This window comes from Eulemur rufifrons, chromosome 7 (genome assembly GCF_041146395.1).
Source record: "Eulemur rufifrons isolate Redbay chromosome 7, OSU_ERuf_1, whole genome shotgun sequence".
NCBI lineage: Eukaryota > Metazoa > Chordata > Mammalia > Primates > Lemuridae > Eulemur > Eulemur rufifrons.
This window is the reverse complement of record NC_090989.1, coordinates 117,827,815-117,850,083: the sequence shown is the minus strand read 5'-3', so window position 1 is coordinate 117,850,083 and position 22,269 is coordinate 117,827,815. Positions and strand designations below refer to the sequence as shown.

The 22,269-nt window shown below is 36.9% G+C and overlaps 1 protein-coding gene across 1 annotated transcript in view; it reads right to left on the bottom strand.

Moving 5' to 3' along the window:
• Positions 1-22,269, bottom strand: part of PIK3CB (phosphatidylinositol-4,5-bisphosphate 3-kinase catalytic subunit beta) — a 162,594-nt gene continuing 140,325 nt past the window's right edge. The window contains exons 21-26 of the mRNA XM_069473169.1: positions 22,015-22,093; positions 7,830-7,997; positions 6,659-6,782; positions 2,659-2,804; positions 1,482-1,614; positions 1-528 (exon numbers count right to left, since the gene is read on the bottom strand). Of these exons, the coding sequence (XP_069329270.1) occupies positions 391-528; positions 1,482-1,614; positions 2,659-2,804; positions 6,659-6,782; positions 7,830-7,997; positions 22,015-22,093 (788 nt within the window). The 3' untranslated portion in view covers positions 1-390. The remainder of the gene's footprint in view (positions 529-1,481; positions 1,615-2,658; positions 2,805-6,658; positions 6,783-7,829; positions 7,998-22,014; positions 22,094-22,269) is intronic.

Sequence of the window (22,269 nt, the reverse complement as noted above, 5' to 3'; positions counted from 1 at the left end):
CCCCGGGTATGGATAAGTTATCGGCTGAGTGATAACACTTGGTCACAATACTGAAAAGAAGTATTTACACCTTTCTGGAAAGTACCAAACACTAAGAAACAAACAAACCAAAAAACAATCCCTAGTAGCATTCCATGGCGTGCAAAGTCAGCAGGAAATGATTATCCGTAATGTTGACAGTTTTCATCATGAGTCTTGGAAGCATTCAAAAAGCAGAGGGTAGTCATCAGGGATTTTTCAGATTAGATTCTGTGGGATGCCTTGTTCTTAATTTAACTCTGAGTTCCAGGATTTCATTCCCTTTATAACATCTCTGGCAGGGTCATGTTCAATTTAGTGCAAGTATAAGATGAAAATGAAATGAAACCAACAAACACATTAGGAGCAAAGTTAAGATCTGTAGTCTTTCCGAACTGTGTGGGCCATCCAGTTCACTTTAGTAGTCCAGCTTTCCCTGAGAGCCTCATCAAATTTTTGCTTAAATTGTTTGAGTGCTTCTTCTTCACTCTTCCCTAAGGCAAGAGAGTCCTAAAACAGAAGAGGAAAAAAATGTGATTTTATATATCTTCAGAAGAGATGTGTAAACATCAAAGTCTGCAACAGGCTGGCCTGGCCGTGCCTCCCCAGCTTCCATCAGGCAGTATGCTCATGTTCTTATTTAAATATCATTTATAGGCCGGGCGCGGTGGCTCACGCCTGTAATCCTAGCACTCTGGGAGGCCGAGGAGGGCAGATTGTTTGAGCTCAGGAGTTCGAGACCAGCCTGAGCAACAGCAAGACCCCGTCTCTACTAAAAATAGAAAGAAATTATATGGACAGCTAAAAATATATATAGAAAAATTTTCTGGGCATGGTGGCACATGCCTGTAGTCCCAGCTACTTGGGAGGCTGAGGCAGTTAGATTGCTTGAGCCCAGGAGTTTGAGGTTGCTGTGAGCTAGGCTGACGCCATGGCACTCTAGCCAGGCAGGGCAACAGAGTGAGACTCTTGTCTCAAAAAAAAAAAAAACATTTGCAGCAGGGAGAAGAACATCAAGGCAGTATGACCTTTGCCAAAGGGTTTTTGAAGATGAAAAGAATTTATAATTACTGCAAGACCCTCATTCAGCTGCTTGCAACCACCACCCAAATCCAGTAGGATGACTTAGTCTCGCTAACACCCTGGCAAATAAAAGGCAGGTTGCTGAAAATCAAGGTGCCAAAGAAGTGCTAATCCATGGTCTTCCAGTGTGTCGGTAAGAAGTCCACTGCCCCATACCAGTCTTCTTTATGCTCCTTCTACTGATGAGAAAATCATCTGAGTTACAAGCTCCTCTTTCAAAATTGCTCCTTCACACGAACTTTCCAGATTCTTTTCCTTCTGGCTAAGAACCATCTCAGAGGAAATGATTTTGTTCCACTCCCTGCAGACATTTGAATGAAATGTGCAGCTATAACTGAGCTCCATGCCCACAAAGTCCAATAAGGAAAAGGGGTTTGTACCTTAAGATACTGTATATCCTTGACTGATGTGAGCTCAGGAAGCCCTGCAGTCAACATCAGTGCAAAGAGAGTGATGAAGAGATTCCCGTGCCGTCGTAAAATCAGATATGCATCCTCACAACACTGGCGGAACCTTTGGAAGCAAACCACATGAGCACAGTGTTAGACAGGAGCGAGCACATTTCATAAAGGAAAATAAGAAGACGTATCTAGACTTTCTAACAGCACTAGAAAATTTCTACCAAACTAAAGGTTCATTTCTGATTTTTACTTTTGGGAAAATTGTCCCAGGACTAAAATTTATATAAAATAATCAGGCTCTCTAAAATGACATACATCTTTTTCAAAAACAAAACTAAATACAAATTCTATGACAAAATGCATACTTAATCTGGGCTTTTTAACTGAATGAGACATAAGAACTGATTATTAAACCAGTGATAATTACAATCCATGAGGATTTCTGAATGTACTTCTGGGTTCTATATTTGTGGTCTGACTCCAGAGACTAATTAATGTCCCCCCAAATCAGAGTCAATGTGTTTGCATTGCTCCTCCTGGTTATCTTGCCTCCCTCTCTCTCCTCTCCCAGAGGACCATCCAATCTTAACCCTCTTATTTTGCCAAAGAGAAAACTGAACCCAGGGCAGTATATTCTGCAGAAACCCGGGCAGAACTAGAAAGGATAATAGCAATTATCTGTTAACCATATATTAATAGTATGTGTTGGTTACATTTTTTGTCTCCATTTTAAGATGAAACAAAGGCAGGAAGACAAATAATGTGCTTGGGAACATGTAAGTAGTGAGTAATAGTCTGCCCTGACCCCCAGCTCCCTCACTGTACTTCATAAAGAATGACAGCAAAATGCCTGTGCTCTCAGCACATTACTATCAAAAGTGTGAATATTTTCCAGAATTTTCTAAAACAGGTAAAAGGTAGTATGTTATTGGAATAAAACACTGTAACATTTCAAATTTCTAGCATTCTGTTTATCCTTCCTGAGCATTTCTGAATGAGCACAAGGATCTGACAGCCAAATTCCCCTCAAAAGTTTCCTGCTATCAGACTGAATATCTCCCAGATCCAAATACACCTCAGCTAGGAAACGCTGGTCAAGCTGGTACGATGAGAAAGTGTCAGACATATTTAGCCTTGACATGAGGGCAATACTTACCGGCCAAACTTTTCTGTGTTTCCTGTTTTTCCTTGCTGAATGACATGAATGAAATCATAAGTAAGAATAAAAGGCACTCGCTCCCTTTTAATGCCAAATTTAGATTTGAAATTTCCAAGAATATGTCCAAAGTCAATGTGGAAGAGCTGGAAAACAAATGGGATTTAATTTTCCTCGTGTTTCTCGTGGGGTCCAAATCGAAGATCTCCACAGTCCTAGATCCTCATGCACTACGCTCACCCTCATCTGAGCCATTTTCCTGTTTGGAGCCCAGTGAGCCACTTGGGAAAAGAGTATTTCTAACATTCTTAGGTTTTTTATACTCAATAATAACCCTGATATTAAACTGCATATACCCAGTGGGAAAGGAGAATCTTCAAAAAGAAAGATACATCCAAATAATAAACATGTCTGATTTTTAAAAAGTCAAATAGTTTTATAAAACTTAACCAAAAAAAGAGTACATCCTTGCCCTACTAGCTCCCTTACCTTCAGTGCTACTGCTTAAAGGTAACTTCTCCTTACTCTTTAATGTGTTTTTCCTGGTATCTGCTTCCATTTTTCTAAATATGTTTATATTATGTTTATACTTCATTTTACTTCCTAATTTTAGATTACTATTCATATTATAGAAGGTTAAAGATTTAGTACTCTTGTGTTAAAATAATGCTATCTAATGTGGCACATTATAATTTCTAGGTCAATCAAAATTCAGTGTTTATACTGTTCAGATTACGTAAATACATTTCAAAGCTAAGCAATGTGTTAGTGGTATGCTGTGACTACATTTCCTTTTTTATTCATCTCTTTTCCCTTGAGAAAACTGCTTTTATTTATTTATTTATTTATTTATTTGGCTTGGCATTCTATCATTAACTCTTCCTTAAAAATCTACAAATCATTTTCAAAACTGTTTTCCAGACAGTCAGATTATTTATTGGTTTCTGTCTTGGCTGGTTGTTCTCTAGTCTTGCCACAGAACCATCATTCTGGGCTTTCCAATACTCCTCTTCCATACGCAGCCCCTGTGTCCTGAGTCCCACACAACATTCTCTTGTGTCGAGACCAGGGTTCTCATCACTGGCACCACTGACATTTTAGGCTGTATAATTTTTTATTATGAAGTTCTGTCCCATATATTGTAGGGTGTTTAGCAGCATCCTGGCCTCTACCCACTAGATAACCCTACCCCCCAGTTATGACAACTAAAAATGTCCTCACACATTGACAAATAGGACCTTAGAGGCAAAAAACATCATCCCAGTTGAGAACTACTAGTTTACTCTTGTTCTGGTAGATACCCTTATTCTGCAGCCTTCTGAGAAAAGATGAAGAGGAGGTACAGCTTTTGAGACCTAGCACATTTGACAACTTCTTTATTCTACCCTTCATACTTGATTGATAGTTTGGTTATAGAATTCTAGGTTAGAAGTCATTTTCCCTCAAAACTATGAAGGCTAACTTTCGCTGTCTCACGGTTTCCAATGTAGCTATTGAGAAGCCAAGTCATTCGGATTCCTAAACACTGGTATGGGGCCTGCTGTGTCTCTGGGAAGGCTTTAAGACCTTCTCTTAATGCCTGATGCACTGAAATTTCATGGTGAAGAACCTTAGTACAGGTGTTCTTCATCCATTATAAGGGAACTTTTGTGCACTCTGACTGGATACTCATGAACACTGGCTCTGGGAAATGTTTTTATATTATTTGCTTAGTAAGTTCCCTGTCTTCCTCTTCTACTTCTTTCTGAAATTCCTATTAGGTTGATGGCATAGTTCCCTGGGATGAGTCTCTATCATTTCTGGATTTTTTTCTATTTAGCATATTTTTTTGGAGATATTAAGGCATGGTGTTTTTTAAAGAAAGAATATGAGCCCAATTGCCAGGGTTTAAATTCTGGTATGTTCATTCTTTGTTGCCTGAATTTCCTCATCCATAAAATGGGGATAATACTATCACTTACGCTGTAAAGTTGTCATAAGGATCAACGACATTAACGTATATAAAGCACTTACAACTCTGCCTGCCACAAGATGTTTTACACTATTTCTATTTTAACGTTTTGTTTCTTCCTAATTTCTAAGACCTTTTTCTATTTTCTGGTTTAAAAAAATGGAATCTTATTGCTTATAGAAATCAATATAATGTCTTCTTTTTTTTTTTTTTTTTAATTTTTAAAAACATCCACTGTTTACTACAGTCACTCTGTCACCACCCCATTTTGCTTGTTTGGGCTGTCTCTGTCTTTCATGGTAGAGGCTCCCCTCAAATGTCTGCTAATCCAGTAGAGAGTAGAATGGTGGTTACCAAAGTCCCACCTAGAGCCAGAGTTCAGACAGTAGCCAAAGATTTTCATTCTGGTATACTTCTAGTGGCAGGGAATTCCTAGGGTGGCTAAACTGAAAAATTATACAAGATATCTCATCTGTCTTTGCTTAACATAAAAAAATTTACAAATAACATAAGTTATGAAAAATTTTCACTTGAAAACTAAATACTTCTTCATAAACTGGCCTTAACTTCCCTAGCTACCCCAAAATGCTATTAGTAACACTACTTTTCTCCCTACTCCCAAATATGATTGGGTTTGATGGTCTAAAAGGGAAAATGGCTTAAGTGGAGTTCACCTTAACATTTTCTTAGCATTGGTTATTAATACATCCAGCACATCATCTGCTCCTTTTGTTAGGTACACATGTATCCCAAATACAATTTCTTTATTTTATTATTATTTTTTGGGACAGGGTCTCATTTTGTCATTCAGGCTAGAGTGCAGTGACACCATCATAGCTCACTGCAACCTCAGACTCCTGGGCTCAAGCAGTCCTCCTGCCTCAACCTCCTAAGCAGCTGGGACTACAGGCGTGCGCCACCAACCATCTCTGGCTAATTTTTCCATTTTAGTAGAGACAGGGTCTTTTTGGTTTTTCCTTTTTTTTTTTTTTTTTGTTGAGACAGAGTCTCACTTGATTGCCCTGGGTAGAGTGCAGTGATGTCACTGTAGCTCGCTGCCAGTTCCAACTCCTGGGCTGTAAGCGATCTTTCTGCCTTAGCCTCCTGGGTAAGTGGGACTATAGGTGCGCGCCACAGTGCCCAGCTGGGTTTTGTTGTTTTATGTATTTTTTTTTCCTTTTTAGTAAAGACAGGGTCTCACTCTTGATCAGGCTGGCACTGAACTCCTGAGCTAAAGCTATCCTCCCGCTTCGGCCTCCCAGAGTGCTAGGATTACAGGCACAAGCAACTGTGCCTGGCCAGAGACGAGGTCTTGCTCTTGCACAGGCTGGTCTTAAACTTTTGACCTCAAGCAATCCTCCTGCCTCAGCCTCCCAAAGTGCTAGGATTATAGACATGCGCCACCACGCCCAGCTCCAAATACAATTTCTTATATTGAAAGAACAGGCCACTTCTAAATAACTATAATAATTTTTTCAACATTTTTTTTTTTTTTTTTTTTTGAGACAGAGTCTCACTCTGTTGCCCAGGCTAGAGTGAGTGCCGTGGCGTCAGCTTAGCTCACAGCAACCTCAGATTCCTCAGCTTAAGCGATCCTACTGCCTCAGCCTCCCGAGTAGCTGGGACTACAGGCATGCGCCACTATGCCCAGCTAATTTTTCTATATATATTTTTAGTTGTCCATATAATTTCTTTCTATTTTTAGTAGAGACAGGGTCTCGCTCTTGCTCAGGCTGGTCTCGAACTCCTGACCTTGAGCGATCCACCCGCCTCGGCCTCCCAGAGTGCTAGGATTACAGGCGTGAGCCACCGCGCCCAGCCTAGTTTTTTCAACATTTAAATGAATGCTTACCATCTAACTTTAAGCAAATAAACAAATGAATACATGTAGCAGATGGTATATGAAATAAGGGTTGGTGGGAAATTAAAGGAAAGACAAAGACATGACTGAGAACCACTGAAGAATCTGCCCAAGTTTCACAGGAGATTATGCTGTACCTAGGTAATAGCATCATCGAGGCCCTTGGCAGACCCTGTGGAGCAGCTCACCTGGCCAGTTTTTTTGACCATGATGTTATCACTATGTCTGTCACCAATTCCAAGGACATAAGAAGCTACACAGTAGCCAGCACAGGACAGGGTAAACTCTTCAATGGCTCGGTCCAGGTCATCCCTGAAAAAGAGAAAAAAATAGAAGCAACAAAGATTTTCAGCCTCCAAATGTGTGGGGTAAAACCCAAATCACAACTCTGTTTCCTTTTTAATTGTGAGGAGAACTGCAACACAGAGCTGCGAAAACTATATGAGAGAATATGCTAGATCAGCCAAGAGGAGTGAGGGTGGTCATCGCAGGAGCAGGTCAGAGAAGAATCAGGCTGGCTCCAAAGACATTAGACGACTGGGCCTCAGCCATTAAAATTCCTGTGTCCTGGGAGTGAGGTTTCAATGGGGATAGGCATCAGCTCATGTGCATAGTGGTAGAAGAGACCACGGCTTTACTAGATCATTCTGGAAACATTTTTATTAATTTTGACCTAAAACTAGAATTCCATGTTTAAGCATTAAGTATTCAAGTTCCAACCATTTAGTCTTTGACTTCCATTAGAAGTGATTAATACAGACCCACTGGAGACAAGGCCTTAAGAAAAATTTTGGAAACTGACTCTCACATAGAAATCCTTGGATCTTAGCAATGATAAAATTTGAGTCTGACTTTGAAGTCTTTGGCCAAAAATACTTGCAGAGCATTTCCCTCTCACTGTGAAATTCTATTATTTTCTATATATTAGTGCTTTTCCAATTCCATAGCCCTAAATAACACAATTCCAAGTATTATTTTTTTTAGTTTGGAGAGATCACAATCTATAAACTCATTTACTTCTATCATAAAATTACTCTATACTTAAGTCTATAATGCACATAATTACAGATGTTGATGCACTTAAACAAAAACAACATGTTACCTTTAAAATACTTAAATTCTTAGATTGCAATTTTACTATATAGGGCTCTAAAATTTGATTCAGGTAAATTAGAATTCAATGCTAACCATCTGTAAGGAGGGCCTACGTATCATGTTGTTATAACCTGAAATGAAGCAGTAACAAACAACATTGGTAATTCCTCTAAGACACTGATGATTTCTACTGGGACAATGGTTATAATATTTGTTTGGCTTTTTGTATAGAAAAATGATAATTAAAAAAAAAAATAAACTAACCCAGAATTGTATTCCTTAAGCCAGTTCAGAAGAGCGTCTTTGTTGAAGGCTGCTGCAGCAGCCACATTGCTACTGTTCAGCTGAATGTCAGCAATTGTTTCAGAGGTGGTCACAACTTCAATGAGGCCAGAGCGATCTCCTGTTGCTAAGCAGCCGTAAGGCAGCATCCTGAAAGGAAAAAATGGGCATCAAAAGTCATATTTTTACAATGTCCAAGGGCAGAAGATTAAAAAAGAAGTCTTATTTTCCTTAAAATGAAACATTCATCTGGTAAGATTTCACCTTTGATTTTTAAAAAAAGTTTTGTTATTGATACACTTGCCATTCCTATATTATTGTCATATAGAAAAATACAAGTTCTACCTTCTGTTAGGGAGTAAATCTCTTGGCCAACAGATGGAGAAATTTACCAGAATTCCAATGTGCCAGCTAAATATATAATTTGTTACCTATTAATAGTTATTCTCGTAAAACACTCTATTTGCTTGTGTAGGTAGACAGAAGCTCATCACATAAAAGTCCTTCATTTATACTCTAAATCTGGGGGAAGGAAACCTCCCTTAATGGAATACCTAATAAGCGCCATGTGCCAAGCTAAACAATTTACATATTGTCTTGATTAAGGGCAACTCTGTCCTTCCAGTTGTTCAAGCCCACAACCTCATGTTTATCTTTGGCTCTTTTCTTTCTCTTATGCTCAACATTGAATTTATCTACCTTGAAAATGTTTCCAGAGTTTAAATACTTCTCCACCCCATGATTCCTCTGCTAACACCCTAGTCTAGGTCACCATCAACCCTTACCTCAGTTATTCAACAGTTTCCTAACTGATGACCCTGCTTCCATATCATAGCGTGTTATAAATACAACAGCAGCATGACCCATTTAAAATGTACTTATATTACTTCCCTGATCAAAAGTTCTGCAATTGCTTCCGGCTTTAGAGTAAAAGACGATATGCTTGCCATGGCTTACAAGGCCTTCTTCAATCTGGTCCCCCTTCGTCTCTCCTACTACGATTGCCCACTTTGTTCCTACTACACTGGCCTCCTTGCTGTTCCTCAAATGTATCAGGCATATATTCTCTCACTCCTTTGTATGTGTTGTTTTCTCTGCCTGGAACATTCTTCCCCAAGACATCTACATGGCTTATCTCTCACTTCTTTGAAGTCTTTGCTGAAATATCACCATCTCAGTGAGAACTTCTGAATGATCCTATTTACAGATGCAACACTATCCCTGACACAGTACTCACTATCCCTTGCCTGCTTTATTTTCCTGTATAGACCTCAACACTATCCCGTGTCCCACACGTGTAATTTGTCTGTCTCCACCATTAGGATGTATGTTCCATCAGAAAGGGATATTTTGTTCACTGCTGTATTCTCAGTGCCTGAGAACGTACCTGGCACAAAATAGGAGCTCAATAAATATTTTTGAATCAATAAACAAATTGAATAACAAAATTTCTATAAGGGGCCCGGTGTGGTGGCTCATGCCTGTAATCCTAGCACTCTGGGAGACCAAGGTGGGAGGATCACTTGAGATCAGGAGTTCGAGACCAGCCTGAACAAGAGTGAGACCCTCATCTCTACTAAAAATAGAAAACATTAGCCAGGCATGGTGGCACACACCTGTAATCCCAGCTACTTGGGAGGCTGAGGCAGGAGTATTGCTTGAGCCCAGGACTTTCAGGGTGCTGTGAGCTAGGCTGATGCCATGGCACTCTAGCCCAGGTGATAGAGCAAGACTTCATCTCAAAAAAAAAAAAAAAAAAAAAAAAAAAAAAAAAATCATCTCTATAAGGTAAATTCCCAATTTTACAAATAAGCAATATAAGTAACTTGCCAAAAGTCACACAGTTAACTAAACAAAATATCCAAAACTTAAAACTGGATCTGTGTGGCTCTAAATTTATCTTTTTAACCTAACATAGTCTCTAGCTTATGCTGCTTCTTGTATAAGCGAAAATAGATAGGGAGGCTGATGTGGATAAAGAACTGCTGCATGTTTTACAGTTCACAGTGATTTGAGTAAAATGTTAAACCAGAGCACCAACGTGACGTCAACAGGTCTACACGCTGACTTCTCATTTCCTGAGTTGAAATCTTACCTCCCCAGTTGGATTATAAACTCCTTGTTTTAATTGAAAAGAGGTGACTGAACATGTAGAAAAGGCTAGCAGTCAAAAAAGATGAGAATTGATATTCTCACTAGTTAGACGTAAAAGTGGCTAATACGGTCTTGAAAATGGATTATCAATTAAAATAATTTTTGCTAAATTTATAGGTGACATTTTGCATTGATTTGTACTTATTTGATCCTTAGTGAAGTAAAAATTTTCTCAGATCTCTTGTGGCCATTTTACAAAGAATTTCTTTTGTCACTTAACTATTCACATCCTTTGCCTACTCATTAGGGTTTTAAACATTTACCTTAGTGATTCCTGTAAGCTCTTTATATATTATCTTTTTCTTGTTTTGGTTGTGAATATTTTCTCTAATTTTCTAAAAATTATAAGAACAACTCCAAAATGAAATGAGGTGCCTTGGAAGGTTCAAATATAGGTCAGATAACTATAGAAAATGTAATGGATGGAATTCACAGGTTCAATAAATATTTGAGAATAGCTAAACATTGTGTTAGATGCTGGTGATTCAGAAATAAGGGGGTGAAAAAGCAGTCCCTGCTCTAACTGAGCTTACAAAGCACAAATGCACAATGTGCACATGTTCTCTGTATGAGGGAGAAGTGCCAGGAGAACATGGCAGGAATCAAGAAGCACCTCTGTGAAGAGGAAGGACAGCAGGACTGGAAGAGAATGCGAGGCAAGAAAAAGGTGAAGAGAAGATCCAGTAAGTGTTGGAAAGGCCATGCAGGTCCCTGTAGGCTATATAAGGACTCTATCATCCTCCTAAAAGAGCTGAGAAAACCTCCGGAGGACTTTATGAAAGACAAAGAGAGAGAGAGAAAGAGAGAGAGAGACAGAATATGTGTGTGTCTGTGAGTGTGTGTTGCAGGAAAGAGGGAGAATATGAGTGTGTTAGTGTGTGTAACAATCAGATAAAGAGGAGAGTTCTAGTAAATAGTTTCTAAAATTCCTTCCAAAGAAAAATTCAATTATTTTATGCCTCCTTAAGCACTTTTCCCGTTCTAGCAAAATAAGGTTGGGAGCAGAATTGTCCACCTATATTCTGGCAGAGTGATATACTAATAGATTGCTTTACACCTGCATTGTTTATTTTTCCTTTTAAAAATTTACCTCTCAATAAGACAGATGCAGAGCATTAATGTTTTTACCAACACCCCTTATTCTTATCATGACACAACACATGTAAAGCAAACACTGCCAGGTTAAAGTGCATTTTCTCACTTTCCTGCATCTCCTCCCACCCCGATTGCAGCCAAACTGGGCATAGGTCCAACAATTTCCTCTTCAAAAGCAGGCAATGATGAAAGCATTCAGTGCCTTGAGGATGGAACGTTCACAATGGGAAGGAAAAAACATCCTTGTCAGAGAGACAGTTTGACAGAAGTCAAGCTGGGGACAAATTCTTGGAACCCTGATCATCCTATCTAGGCCCCCTTTGCACTCAACCTCTGTGCTTCTTATAAAGGCCAAGATGACAATTTCAGAATGTTTACCTTCCTTTCTCAAACCCAAGTAGCAACTTGTACCTTTTTTATTAAAGCCAAGAATTAGAAAATGAAATAAATTCTACAGCGGTGGTAATGGTAGCCCCATATTCTTACTCTAAGGCATGTAGCAAGTTATCTCTGGCTTTCACACTGACACATTGACCCAAGTCTGCTTCCAAAGAAGAAAAGTGTAAATCCTTTGCCTAATGCTTATATTACTTCCAAATCCTTCCTTCACTCCTCTAAGACTGCTGATACCAATATCATTAAATAACTTTTACATAGGTATCTCAAAAGGGAAGTAAACTCCATTAGTGCAACTCAGATGTGAAGTCTTAATGAAGACAACTGTCAAAAAACTATTTCATATGTATTCATAGGGGGCTGAGGGGAAGAAAAGTAGAGGACTGGCCAATTTACCAAGGGCCAGGCAGATTTATATGTAGACAACCTACCAGACATGCCTACTAGTTGTTGACCAAAGGTCAGGGTGTCCTAACATACTGATGGGCTACAAATGAGCTAATTTGACCTGAAAGATATAAATGAGTATTTTGAAACATCAGAGAAAAAAAAGAAAATGAGCAAAATGCATTATCATTCATCCAAATATGGATGGCACTGTTAAAAGTATTAAAACAGTAATGTATAGACGGTACCTGAAGATTTGGGATTGATCTTAAAAGAGTGTGAGCCACATGACCCACTTTAACCTAAACAGCTGGCCATAAGAAAAACAAACAGAATAGGAACATTGCAGGACATGTATTTATAGAAACAGTAAAAAAGTTTTGGTGAGAAAAAGGTATTAGTTTGAAAATGAACTCAAAAAGAATCAAAGTCCTGCATTTTTTAAAAAGCATGAGGTCAGAGTACAAAAAGTCAGCACAGATCCCACTGGATACACAAGTTCCCTTTTCTTGTCAGATACACAGTGTTTCCCATCAGACAGATACCATGTTTATTTCTAGCACTCCCACATGTGGCTCCCTCCCATTGTCTGAGGTCACAATGAACTTCATTTGATGCTAAATATGCTTTACATTTAGATAGAATAAATAAAATAAGAACTAAGAGAACAGGCTTGGACGGGGTTTTCAATTAGGCTGATGGAACTAAGAAAGCTAGGACAAAGTCTTTAGCTCAGCCTTTAGTAACTAAACAAGGCTCATCATATGGCCTTGAATCTGCTATTAGCAAAGGAGACCACTGTGTAGCTTATGTGCCAACTTTGGAAAGAATAAATGAGTTATTAAGCTTAAGCTTGAAGTTTCCCTCCTTTTGTGTAGAAATAATCAAGTAAAAACATTCTCTTTGGGGTTTACTTTATATAGGAGTCAGTAAACTTTTGCTGGAATGGGCCAGATAGTAAACATTTTAGGAACTGCAGACTAAGGTCACTATTCAACACTGTAGTTGCAGCACAAATGCAGCCACAGAAAATATGTAAACAAATGGCTGTGTGCCAATAAAATTTTATTTATAAAAACAGGTGGCCTACACCCAACTGGGTTTATGGTCCTTATGCAGAGGGTTTCTTAAAAGGACCCATTCCTCTTATCTATTGAGTATTCCTTATGCATGGTTAAACAAAAAACTTGCTGCCTATTCAAAGCTATTTTTACACAGCTCTATTAGAAATTCCTCCTAATTTAAAGGAAAGAAAATGTCACTTATGGTAGCTACAGTGTCCTTTCTAGATGAATTATGATCTCTTTCCCTTACTCCACTTCTATCTACAGTCCCGTTAAAGAAAAAAAACACACACACCAAATTGCTCTTTCTACTTTTACAGCACTGGAAAAGTATAGGATCTAAACATAGATAACTTTTCTTTTTTTAAAAATGAAAAATTATGTATTTTGGGTACTATTATACTGTGATAGGCAAAGGGTTACTAGACATGTGTTACCACATTTTTTTTTCCTCACTTACAGTGGTAAATAATATAAAGACATTAACTTCAGAGTCCGACAGTCCTAGATTTGTAGCTATTATAGCTCTGCCATTTAATATTTTTGTAATCTTTGTTTAAAATCTCTAGTGCTTTAATTTTCTCATGTGTTAAAAAGCAATACTATAACCTCATAGAGCTGTAAAGCTTGCGTGATATTACATACGTGAAAAACCTAAGACAATTAATGCCTGGTTCAATCGATAAATAGCAACTATTTCAAGTTTCTTTGAAAACAAAATATATTTAATAATGAACAATCATAATTAAAACCTGAACAATTTGTCAGAAAATGCTTATAATCTTGCAGCAATAAAGTCAATCACAATTATAACTGTTTCCACCAACCTTATAGACTAAGTAGCTGTAGATAATAAATCACAAAAAATGAGAAAGTCAAAAGGTTTTATAATTATAGTTAAAAAAGAAAGAAAAGGAGACCTGTGGGTTCTAGAAATATATACATTACTCATTGTAGTGGTTCAGGAAATTACTGACTTGGCTGACATTTTAATGCCCACCAAAAAAAGAGGTCTTGGGTTCATGAGGCAGGCAGGCTCTGGCTGAGATCCTATACAAAGGTGAGATTCTGGGAGGCCTGGAACTTGAAAATATCTACTCACCAGTCAGATAATGTGGCATAAAAGTTTCCCACATACCCTGGGAACTGGGTAGGTGAGGAAAAAAAGATTTCATGTCAGTGCAAAAATTCAGGCCTTCCCACAGTCTCTTGTGAGATCCATATATAAACTATCTATTAGGTGTGAAGGCCTAAAGGCAAGAGGTTAACATAAAAACAGGTTGATTATGTGCACTGACCTTTGACAAAAGCACAAACAAAATGCAAACTCATTTTTTAGAGATACTTTCACAATCCAGGGAGCAAAGTCCTTCACAGGAAACCCAATATCCATTAATAATCAATTCAAAACCAAATATTATTAACTACATACGGAAATGAATGAGATTAAGTAGATAAGTACAAAAGTGACATCTCAAGAACTAAAACAGAACAAAATGAAAGAGACTTTAAAATGATGAAAGAGATGAAAAGGGGCCGGGCGCGGTGGCTCACGCCTGTAATCCTAGCACTCTGGGAGGCCGAGGCGGGTGGATCGCTCAAGGTCAGGAGTTCGAGACCAGCCTGAGCAAGAGCGAGACCCCGTCTCTACTAAAAATAGAAAGAAATTATATGGACAACTAAAAATATATATATAGAAAAATTAGCTGGGCATAGTGGCGCATGCCTGTAGTCCCAGCTACTCGGGAGGCTGAGGCAGGAGGATCGCTTGAGCCCAGGAGTTTGAGGTTGCTGTGAGCTAGGCTGACGCCACGGCACTCACTCTAGCCTGGGCAACAAAGTGAGACTCTGTCTCAAAAAAAAAAAAAAAAAAAAAAAAAAAAAAGAAAGAGATGAAAAGGGATAGAAAGTGTAAGAGGAAAAAAGGTATGACACACTGAATATATAGGAGATTAGACACTGCTGAAGAGATAATTAGCAAACTGGAAAACAGAATAAGGAACTACTCAGAATGTCACATAATGATATAAAAAGGTAGGAAATATGAAAGATAGGTTAAGAAATGCACAGGCAAGAATGGTAAAATCTAACATACATCCACTAGAGTTGCAGAAAAAGACAGCGAGAGTGAGAGAACTGCAATATTGAAGACAATGTTCAAATTCTGTCGAAACTGAAAGATGTGACTTCTTTGATTGAAAAGCACAATGAGACTGGTGAAGGAAAAAAAAAATAACAAGAAACCCATTCACAGATCATAGTAAAACGGCAGACACCAAAGGCAAAGAGAAAATTTTTGATGCAATAAGATGAAAAAAAGACAGATTACTCACAAAGAACCAATAACTAGACTAACAGTAGACTTAAAAAGAAGGCCAGAAGACAATGGAATAATATCTTCAAGGTTTCTGAGGAAAGCAGTCAATTTACATTTTAAAATTCTATAACCATGTTATATTAGCAAAAATGGGGGTAAGTTCCTCTGAATATCTACTCTTCCATAAAAGCAACAAGAACACTGGCAAAAATTGTCAGAATTAACTACTTTAGAACTCTGTAAATACAACAAAGGCTTGTAGCAATCCAGGAAGTGTTTACTAAAAAAAGCTGAATATGTTGTATTTTACCATGGCCTCGTCCAAGCCCCACTTCCCAGTTATGTGGCAGCCTTGACAACCAACAGCCCACAATCATGGTGAACAAAAGCAGTTCGACAGCCACTAGAGGAAAAAAAATGGGGTTGGAGCTCCTCCAAAACCCTATTCCCACAGAACTGTCATTCTTTGACCTCTCTGGTGGTTCCCAGGAAGATCTCACTCACAATCGTGTGTTTATTTGACCTGACTCAAGACCTCACCTAATGTGAACTACCTTTTTCATGGGGGCATTTCTCAAAAATATTAAGAGGCATTTGTTTAACATTGCAGGTATCTTAGGGGGAAAATAACAGTTGGGGCAAACAATAAGCTAACTGAAAAGTTCAAAAAGAAAAGAAGGGGAATTGAGATGCCCATACAGAGCATTGAAAAGCTCTAAAATATTGGTAGGAATCTAGAAGGCCGTATGTGAGGATGCTATTGGGTAGATCCCCACGTCTGTGCACATGCACAGGAAAGAACATAGAAGGCCCTAGCTCTCAATGCTGAATAACTGTGAGGCTCTATGTAAGCAGGAAGTTAAGACTAAGGCATAGTTGTAAATGACCTGGCTGAACATTGAAGGTGTGACCCAACAAGTACACAGAGTCCCTCAGCAAAGACAGGAAAATTATGGATTCCAAGCATTTAAGAAAATCTCTGTTCAATCATTAGCTAACCAATAAACTAACCAAGTAGAGACATCAAGAACCACATAGGAGAAAGAACACAAATTTTACATAATTAGTTCAGAAAAGTCACTAAAATAAACAGCAACAACAACAAATTCTGAAGGGCTCAGAGATCTGATTTTCAGAGTTGCCAAATTACTTAAAGTGAACAGTTTTTGACAAAAAAAGTATGAGACATACAAAGAAACAAGAAAGTATGGCCCATACACAGGAAAAATGAACTCAATAGAAACTGTCCTGAGGAAACGCGAATTTTGAACTTATCAAAGATTTTAAATAATTTTCAATAACTGAAATAAAAAATTTACTAGAGAGGCACAACAGCAGATTTGAGCAGCCATAAGAAAGAATTGGCAAGCTTGAAGACAGGTTAATTATCCAGTTACAAAAACAAAAGAAAGAATAATGAAAAACATGAACAGAGCCTCAGGGACCTGTAGAATACCGCCAAGCTTACCAAAAAATGCATAATGGCAGTCAGAGAAGGAGACGAGAGAAAGAGGCAGAAAAAAATAAGAAAAAGTGATGGCTAAAAACTTTGCAAATGTGATGAAAAGCAAGTTACATATTCAGGAAGTTCAATGAATTCAAAGTAGTATAAACTTCAGCAGAAGTAGACATATTATAATCAAACTGTCAAGAGCCAAAAATAAATAGACTCTTGAAAGGAACAAGAGAGATATGACTCATCACTTACAAGAATCCTAAATAAGATTAACAGCTGATTTCTCATTAGAAGCCATAGAGGCCATAGGGCAGTGAGATGACACATTGGAAATGCTGAATGAAAAAGACTGTCAACCAAGAATTCAATACCCAGCAAAACTCTTATTGAAGAACAAAGGAGAAATTAAGACATTTCCAGATAAATTAAAACAGAGAAAGAACAAAAGTTGGAGGATTCTTCCTGATTTCAAAGATTACAAAGTCAAGTGGAACTATATAGTATATAAAGATTCTATACAAAGGGAAAAGGAATTTTTAAAATCACTAGCAATTGAACAGAAGGAAATAAATGAGAAAAAGAAATACAAGAACAAGGACGTAGACCTGGCAAGGTGGCTCATGCTCGTAATCACAGTACTTTCGGAGGCTGAGGCAGGAGGACTGCTTGAGCCCAGGAGTTCAAGACCAGCCTGAGCAAAAGCAAGACCCTATCTCTACAAAAAAAAAAAAAAAAAAAAAAAAGGAAAAAAAAGAAAAAGAAAAATTAGCCAGGTGTGGTGGTCCCAGCTACTCGGGAGGCTTAGATAGGAGGATTGCTTGAGCCCAGGAATTTGAGGTTACAGTGAGCTAAGATGACACCGCTACCCTAGCCCAGGCAGCAGACTAGCCCTTGTCTCAAAAAAAAAAAAAAAAGAAAGAAAGAAAAAGAAAAGAAAGAAAAAGAAAAACAATAAGCATGTAAATACAAATTAGAAAATTAGGTAGTAGAAATAAGCCCTAATATAGAGCAATCACAATAAACAAAATTAATTAAAATTTACTAATACTTGCAGACTAAATTCATCCTCACCGAAAAAAAACCCCAACTATATGCTGTTTACAGCAGACACACATAATGTAAAATGAAATGAAATAGTTGAAAATAAAAGATACAAAAGCAAATATTAACCAAAAGAAAGCTGGTATACCAATGTAAATTTCAGACAAAACAGACTCTAAAAGAAAATCTGCTAGGAATTAAGAAGGCTGTTTCTTTTTTTTTTTTTTTTTTTTTGAGACAGAGTCTCACTTTGTTGCCCAGGCTAGAGTGAGTGCCGTGGCATCAGCCTAGCTCACAGCAACCTCAGACTGGGCTCAAGCGATCCTCCTGCCTCAGCCTCCCGAGTAGCTGGGACTACAGGCATGCGCCACTATGCCCGGCTAATTTTTCTATATATATAAATTTTTAGTTGTCCATATAATTTCTTTCTATTTTTAGTAGAGACGGGGTCTCGCTCTTGCTCAGGCTGGTCTCGAACTCCTGACCTTGAGCGATCCACCCGCCTCGGCCTCCCAGAGTGCTAGGATTACAGGCGTGAGCCACCGCACCCGGCCAAGAAGGCTGTTTCTTAATGATAAAGGAGGGAATAGAAGGCTAAAAGAAACTGAAATTTGTATGCGTTTATACATAGAAGATCAAAATAAACAAAAATTGAGAAAATAGCAAGCAGACATTGACAAATGTCCATTATAATGGGAGATTTAAGCATACCTCTGAAGTTACAAATCAAATAGGTAAAAATTTAATAAGAATATAGATTTGAACATAATTAACAGAATCTTATAGACAATAGTTATAGCATCTAGAACTTTTTCTTTTTCTTTCTTTCTTTTCTTTTCTTTTTCTATAAGCCAGAGCCTCACTCTGTCACTCTGGCTAGAGTGTAGTAGCATCACAACAGCTCACTGCAACCTCGAACTCCTAGGCTCAAATGATCCTCCTACCTCAGCCTCCCAAGGAGCTGGGACTACAGATGCATGCCACCGTGCCCAGCTAATTTTTCTATTTTTTGTAGAGATGGGATCTCACTCTTGCTCAGGCTGGTCTCAAACTTCTGAGCTCAAGCCATCCTCCTGCCTCGGCCTCTCTATGAGTGTTGGGATTACAGGTGTGAGCCACTGCACCCAGCCTAGAACTTTTTCAATTACATACGTGATATTTAGAAAATTAGATATATATTAAGCTATAAATAAATTCTTAAGAAATGTAAGATTTTGATGTTATACAGAACACACAACCTGATAATAACACAGTAAAATTAGAAATCACAGACAGCAAAAAAAAAAAAAAAAAGTACACATTTGGAAGTTAAAGTAATTTTAAATAGTTAAGGAGTCAATGAAATAAAAGTGGAAGCCATGAAATATTTGGATTTGAACTATATATAGTTTGATATATTATGAAAGTACATAAGTATATTCATTTTCAAATTTAAAGAGTTCATCCAAAAATGAGAACAGAACACAAAAGTAAAGGGAAGAAAACGATAAAGAAGTAGTAATTTATAAAATAGAAAAAAGAATCAACAAAATTAGAAGCCCATTCCTTTAAAATATTAATAGTGAAGGAAAGCTCTAATAATCTAGGACCAAAAAAAGTGCATGTAAAATAATTTTACACATGAAAAAGGAGAAAATTAGATATAGCACAGATTTTAAAATTACAAGAGGATGTTATAAAAATGTATGGTAATACATTTGAAAACACTGATGAAGTGCACATTTTTCGCTTCAAAAGTGATTCAAGAGAAGAAAAAATCTGAAGAGGCCAATAACCATTAAGGAAAATCAGTAGTCCAAAAACCTAGACCCCAAAAACATCTCCACAGGGACTAGATAGTTTTAAGGTGTGTAAAATTTAAAGGAATACATAATCTCTATCTTACACAAACTGTTCCAGAAACAGAAAAGGAGAAAGCACATCAACTTTTAAAATTTGTAAAATAAAATGTAAGAGATTATCTCTGAGATAATTAGATAGGGAAGGATTTTCTTAAAACAATATAAGAAAAAGCACAAACCATAAAGGAAGCCAGGTAATTTATAACAGAGTGAAAATGCCAAACTTGTAAGGACTGAAGAGATACTCTACCTCGTTGCTAACAAAATAAATGAAAGTTTAAATCCTATATCATATTACGTCTGTTAGATTCATAACAGATTAACAAGTCTGATTGTCAAGGAGGTACAGCAAATGAAACTTTCAGATACTTCTGAGAGGAAACAACACTGGTACAACCATTTTGGAAGGCAGTTTGGCAATGGTGGTAAAGCTGAAAATGTAGCAGCTTTATGACCCAGCAATTCCATTTTTGCCCATATACACTAAAGAATGAATGCTTCCATATGTTAACAGAGATAATTTGGAGGGATATAAAGAGAGGTATTATTTGTTTGTTTTTCTTTTCTTTGTATTGGGAAAAGAAGAATACAAATAGCTACTAACAGGAGAATGGATAAATTTTTTTTATTTATTCACAAGATTAGTATACAGCAGTGAAAACAATAGATTAGAAATTCACATATTAATCTTGGTAAATCTCAGAAAAATGTTGAGAGAAAACATTAACTACAAAAAGTTATATGTGGTATGATAGCATTTAAAGTTCAAAATGTACAATGGATATATAATATGCGGTTAAAGTACAAAATAAATATACTTCAGCTTTAGTAGTTACTTCTGAGATGTGAGAAAGAAGAATGGGATAAGAATTCATTAACTGTACCTGCATGTTTAATGCCTTTTTACAAAAGTAAATAAATAACAGATGTTAACATGTTTTCTTAATTCCTCAATATATATTTATTAAAAACAGGTGTAAAAACATGAAAATCGTTAAAAATTATTCTATACTTTGAAAGTCCATGACTTAAAACAAACTGTATATATATATATACATATTTATACATATATAAAAATAAAAAATTAGGTAAAAGATGAAGTTAATCATTTATTAGCATAGGAAAAAATTTAATAACTGTATGGACCTGTACTACATAATGAAATATTCTTAATTTTTTTTCCCCCTTGATTAAAAAAGGAATATATGCCACTTGTAGAAAACTAGAGAAAACCACACATAAAGTATGTGTGGTTGTGGGGGGGACATCTATAATTAATTATAACATTCAGAAATAATATCTATAAAAACTGTAAAATTACTTTTGCATCTCACTTCTTTTATTTAACATTTGAAGATAAGCACTTTCTCCAAATTAGAGCAATTTTTTATAAATGATATTTTAAAATAACAGAAATATTTGGTCATATGGAAAGGCTAGTAATTTTTTGAAGTTATTATTCTGCTGTTGAGCAAATGTTCAAAAGGGTGGTCCATTTTTGTAATTAAAAGAAGGAAGAATATCTCTGTGTATAAATCTGTCGACATTTTCAATTTTAAAGTAAATTCTGGAAATACTGGATAAAAAGTATAAATAAACCTTATACAGAAATCCTTATATCAATTTACAATGGTATATGAAAATACCTATGTTTCTGTTGCTTCAGCAGTGCCCTAGATTGGATTATCATTTAAGAAAATCTTTGTTAGGATATAAATGGTATCTAATGGGCTTGTACATTGTACACTTAAATGGAATTGACAACATTCACATAATAGTTTATTTTATATATTTTATGAAATGCCTTTCCATATTTTTTCCCTGTATATTCGTTTCTATGAGCTCTTTAAATATTTACCCCTGTTCTGTTCATTGTAAATATAATCCCCAGTCTGAGGTTTGACTTTGTTTCCTTTTTCTTTCACCATGCTACAAATCTCTTCTGCTATCTACCCCTATTGATGGTGGCAAGCTAAAAACCTGAGAGCCCACCTAAATAAACACTTTCCTGTCTTTTCCCTGTGTGAGTAGAGGAATGAATGTCCCTAGGCCACGTATAAAGAGGCACAGGGCTTTCTCTGGCCTTGTCAATGCCATGAGCATCCTCCTCTAAGGGCACCTTCTAAACCACAGGATGGAATGTGATTCATGCTGTCTGTCCAGGCCTTATGAAAATTCAAACCTATTCCTTCTTTTTAAAATTTCAGTCACATGTATAGTTTTAAACCTAATGAGGTTTCAATAAGATAAAATATTTGAAAGTACATCTAAAGTGCTATATAAATGTCATTATGAAGAACAATTAATAATAGCAGGAGGGAAGGAATCAAAAAATTCTAGAAATTTTGCTGTGGAAAGAATACAACCCAAGACAAAAAATAAATAACTAAATAAATAAATTCACTAGAAATCTCACCGAAGATCCAGACCAGCTTCTTTCCATAGTAAATCCATCAAGCGCAACATTTGGAGTGTCAACATATCCTGTCGTAAATCTAAAGGAAAAGAAATTACTTCATTTTAAGTGCTTTCCATTTTATTATGTCTAGTAATTCATTAACTCAAGGTTAACTAATTCACCAGAATTAACTAAAACCATTAACAAATACTGTGCTACCTCTTTTCCAAAATGTTAATGTTACCATATTCGCTACATCAAACATTAGGCTAA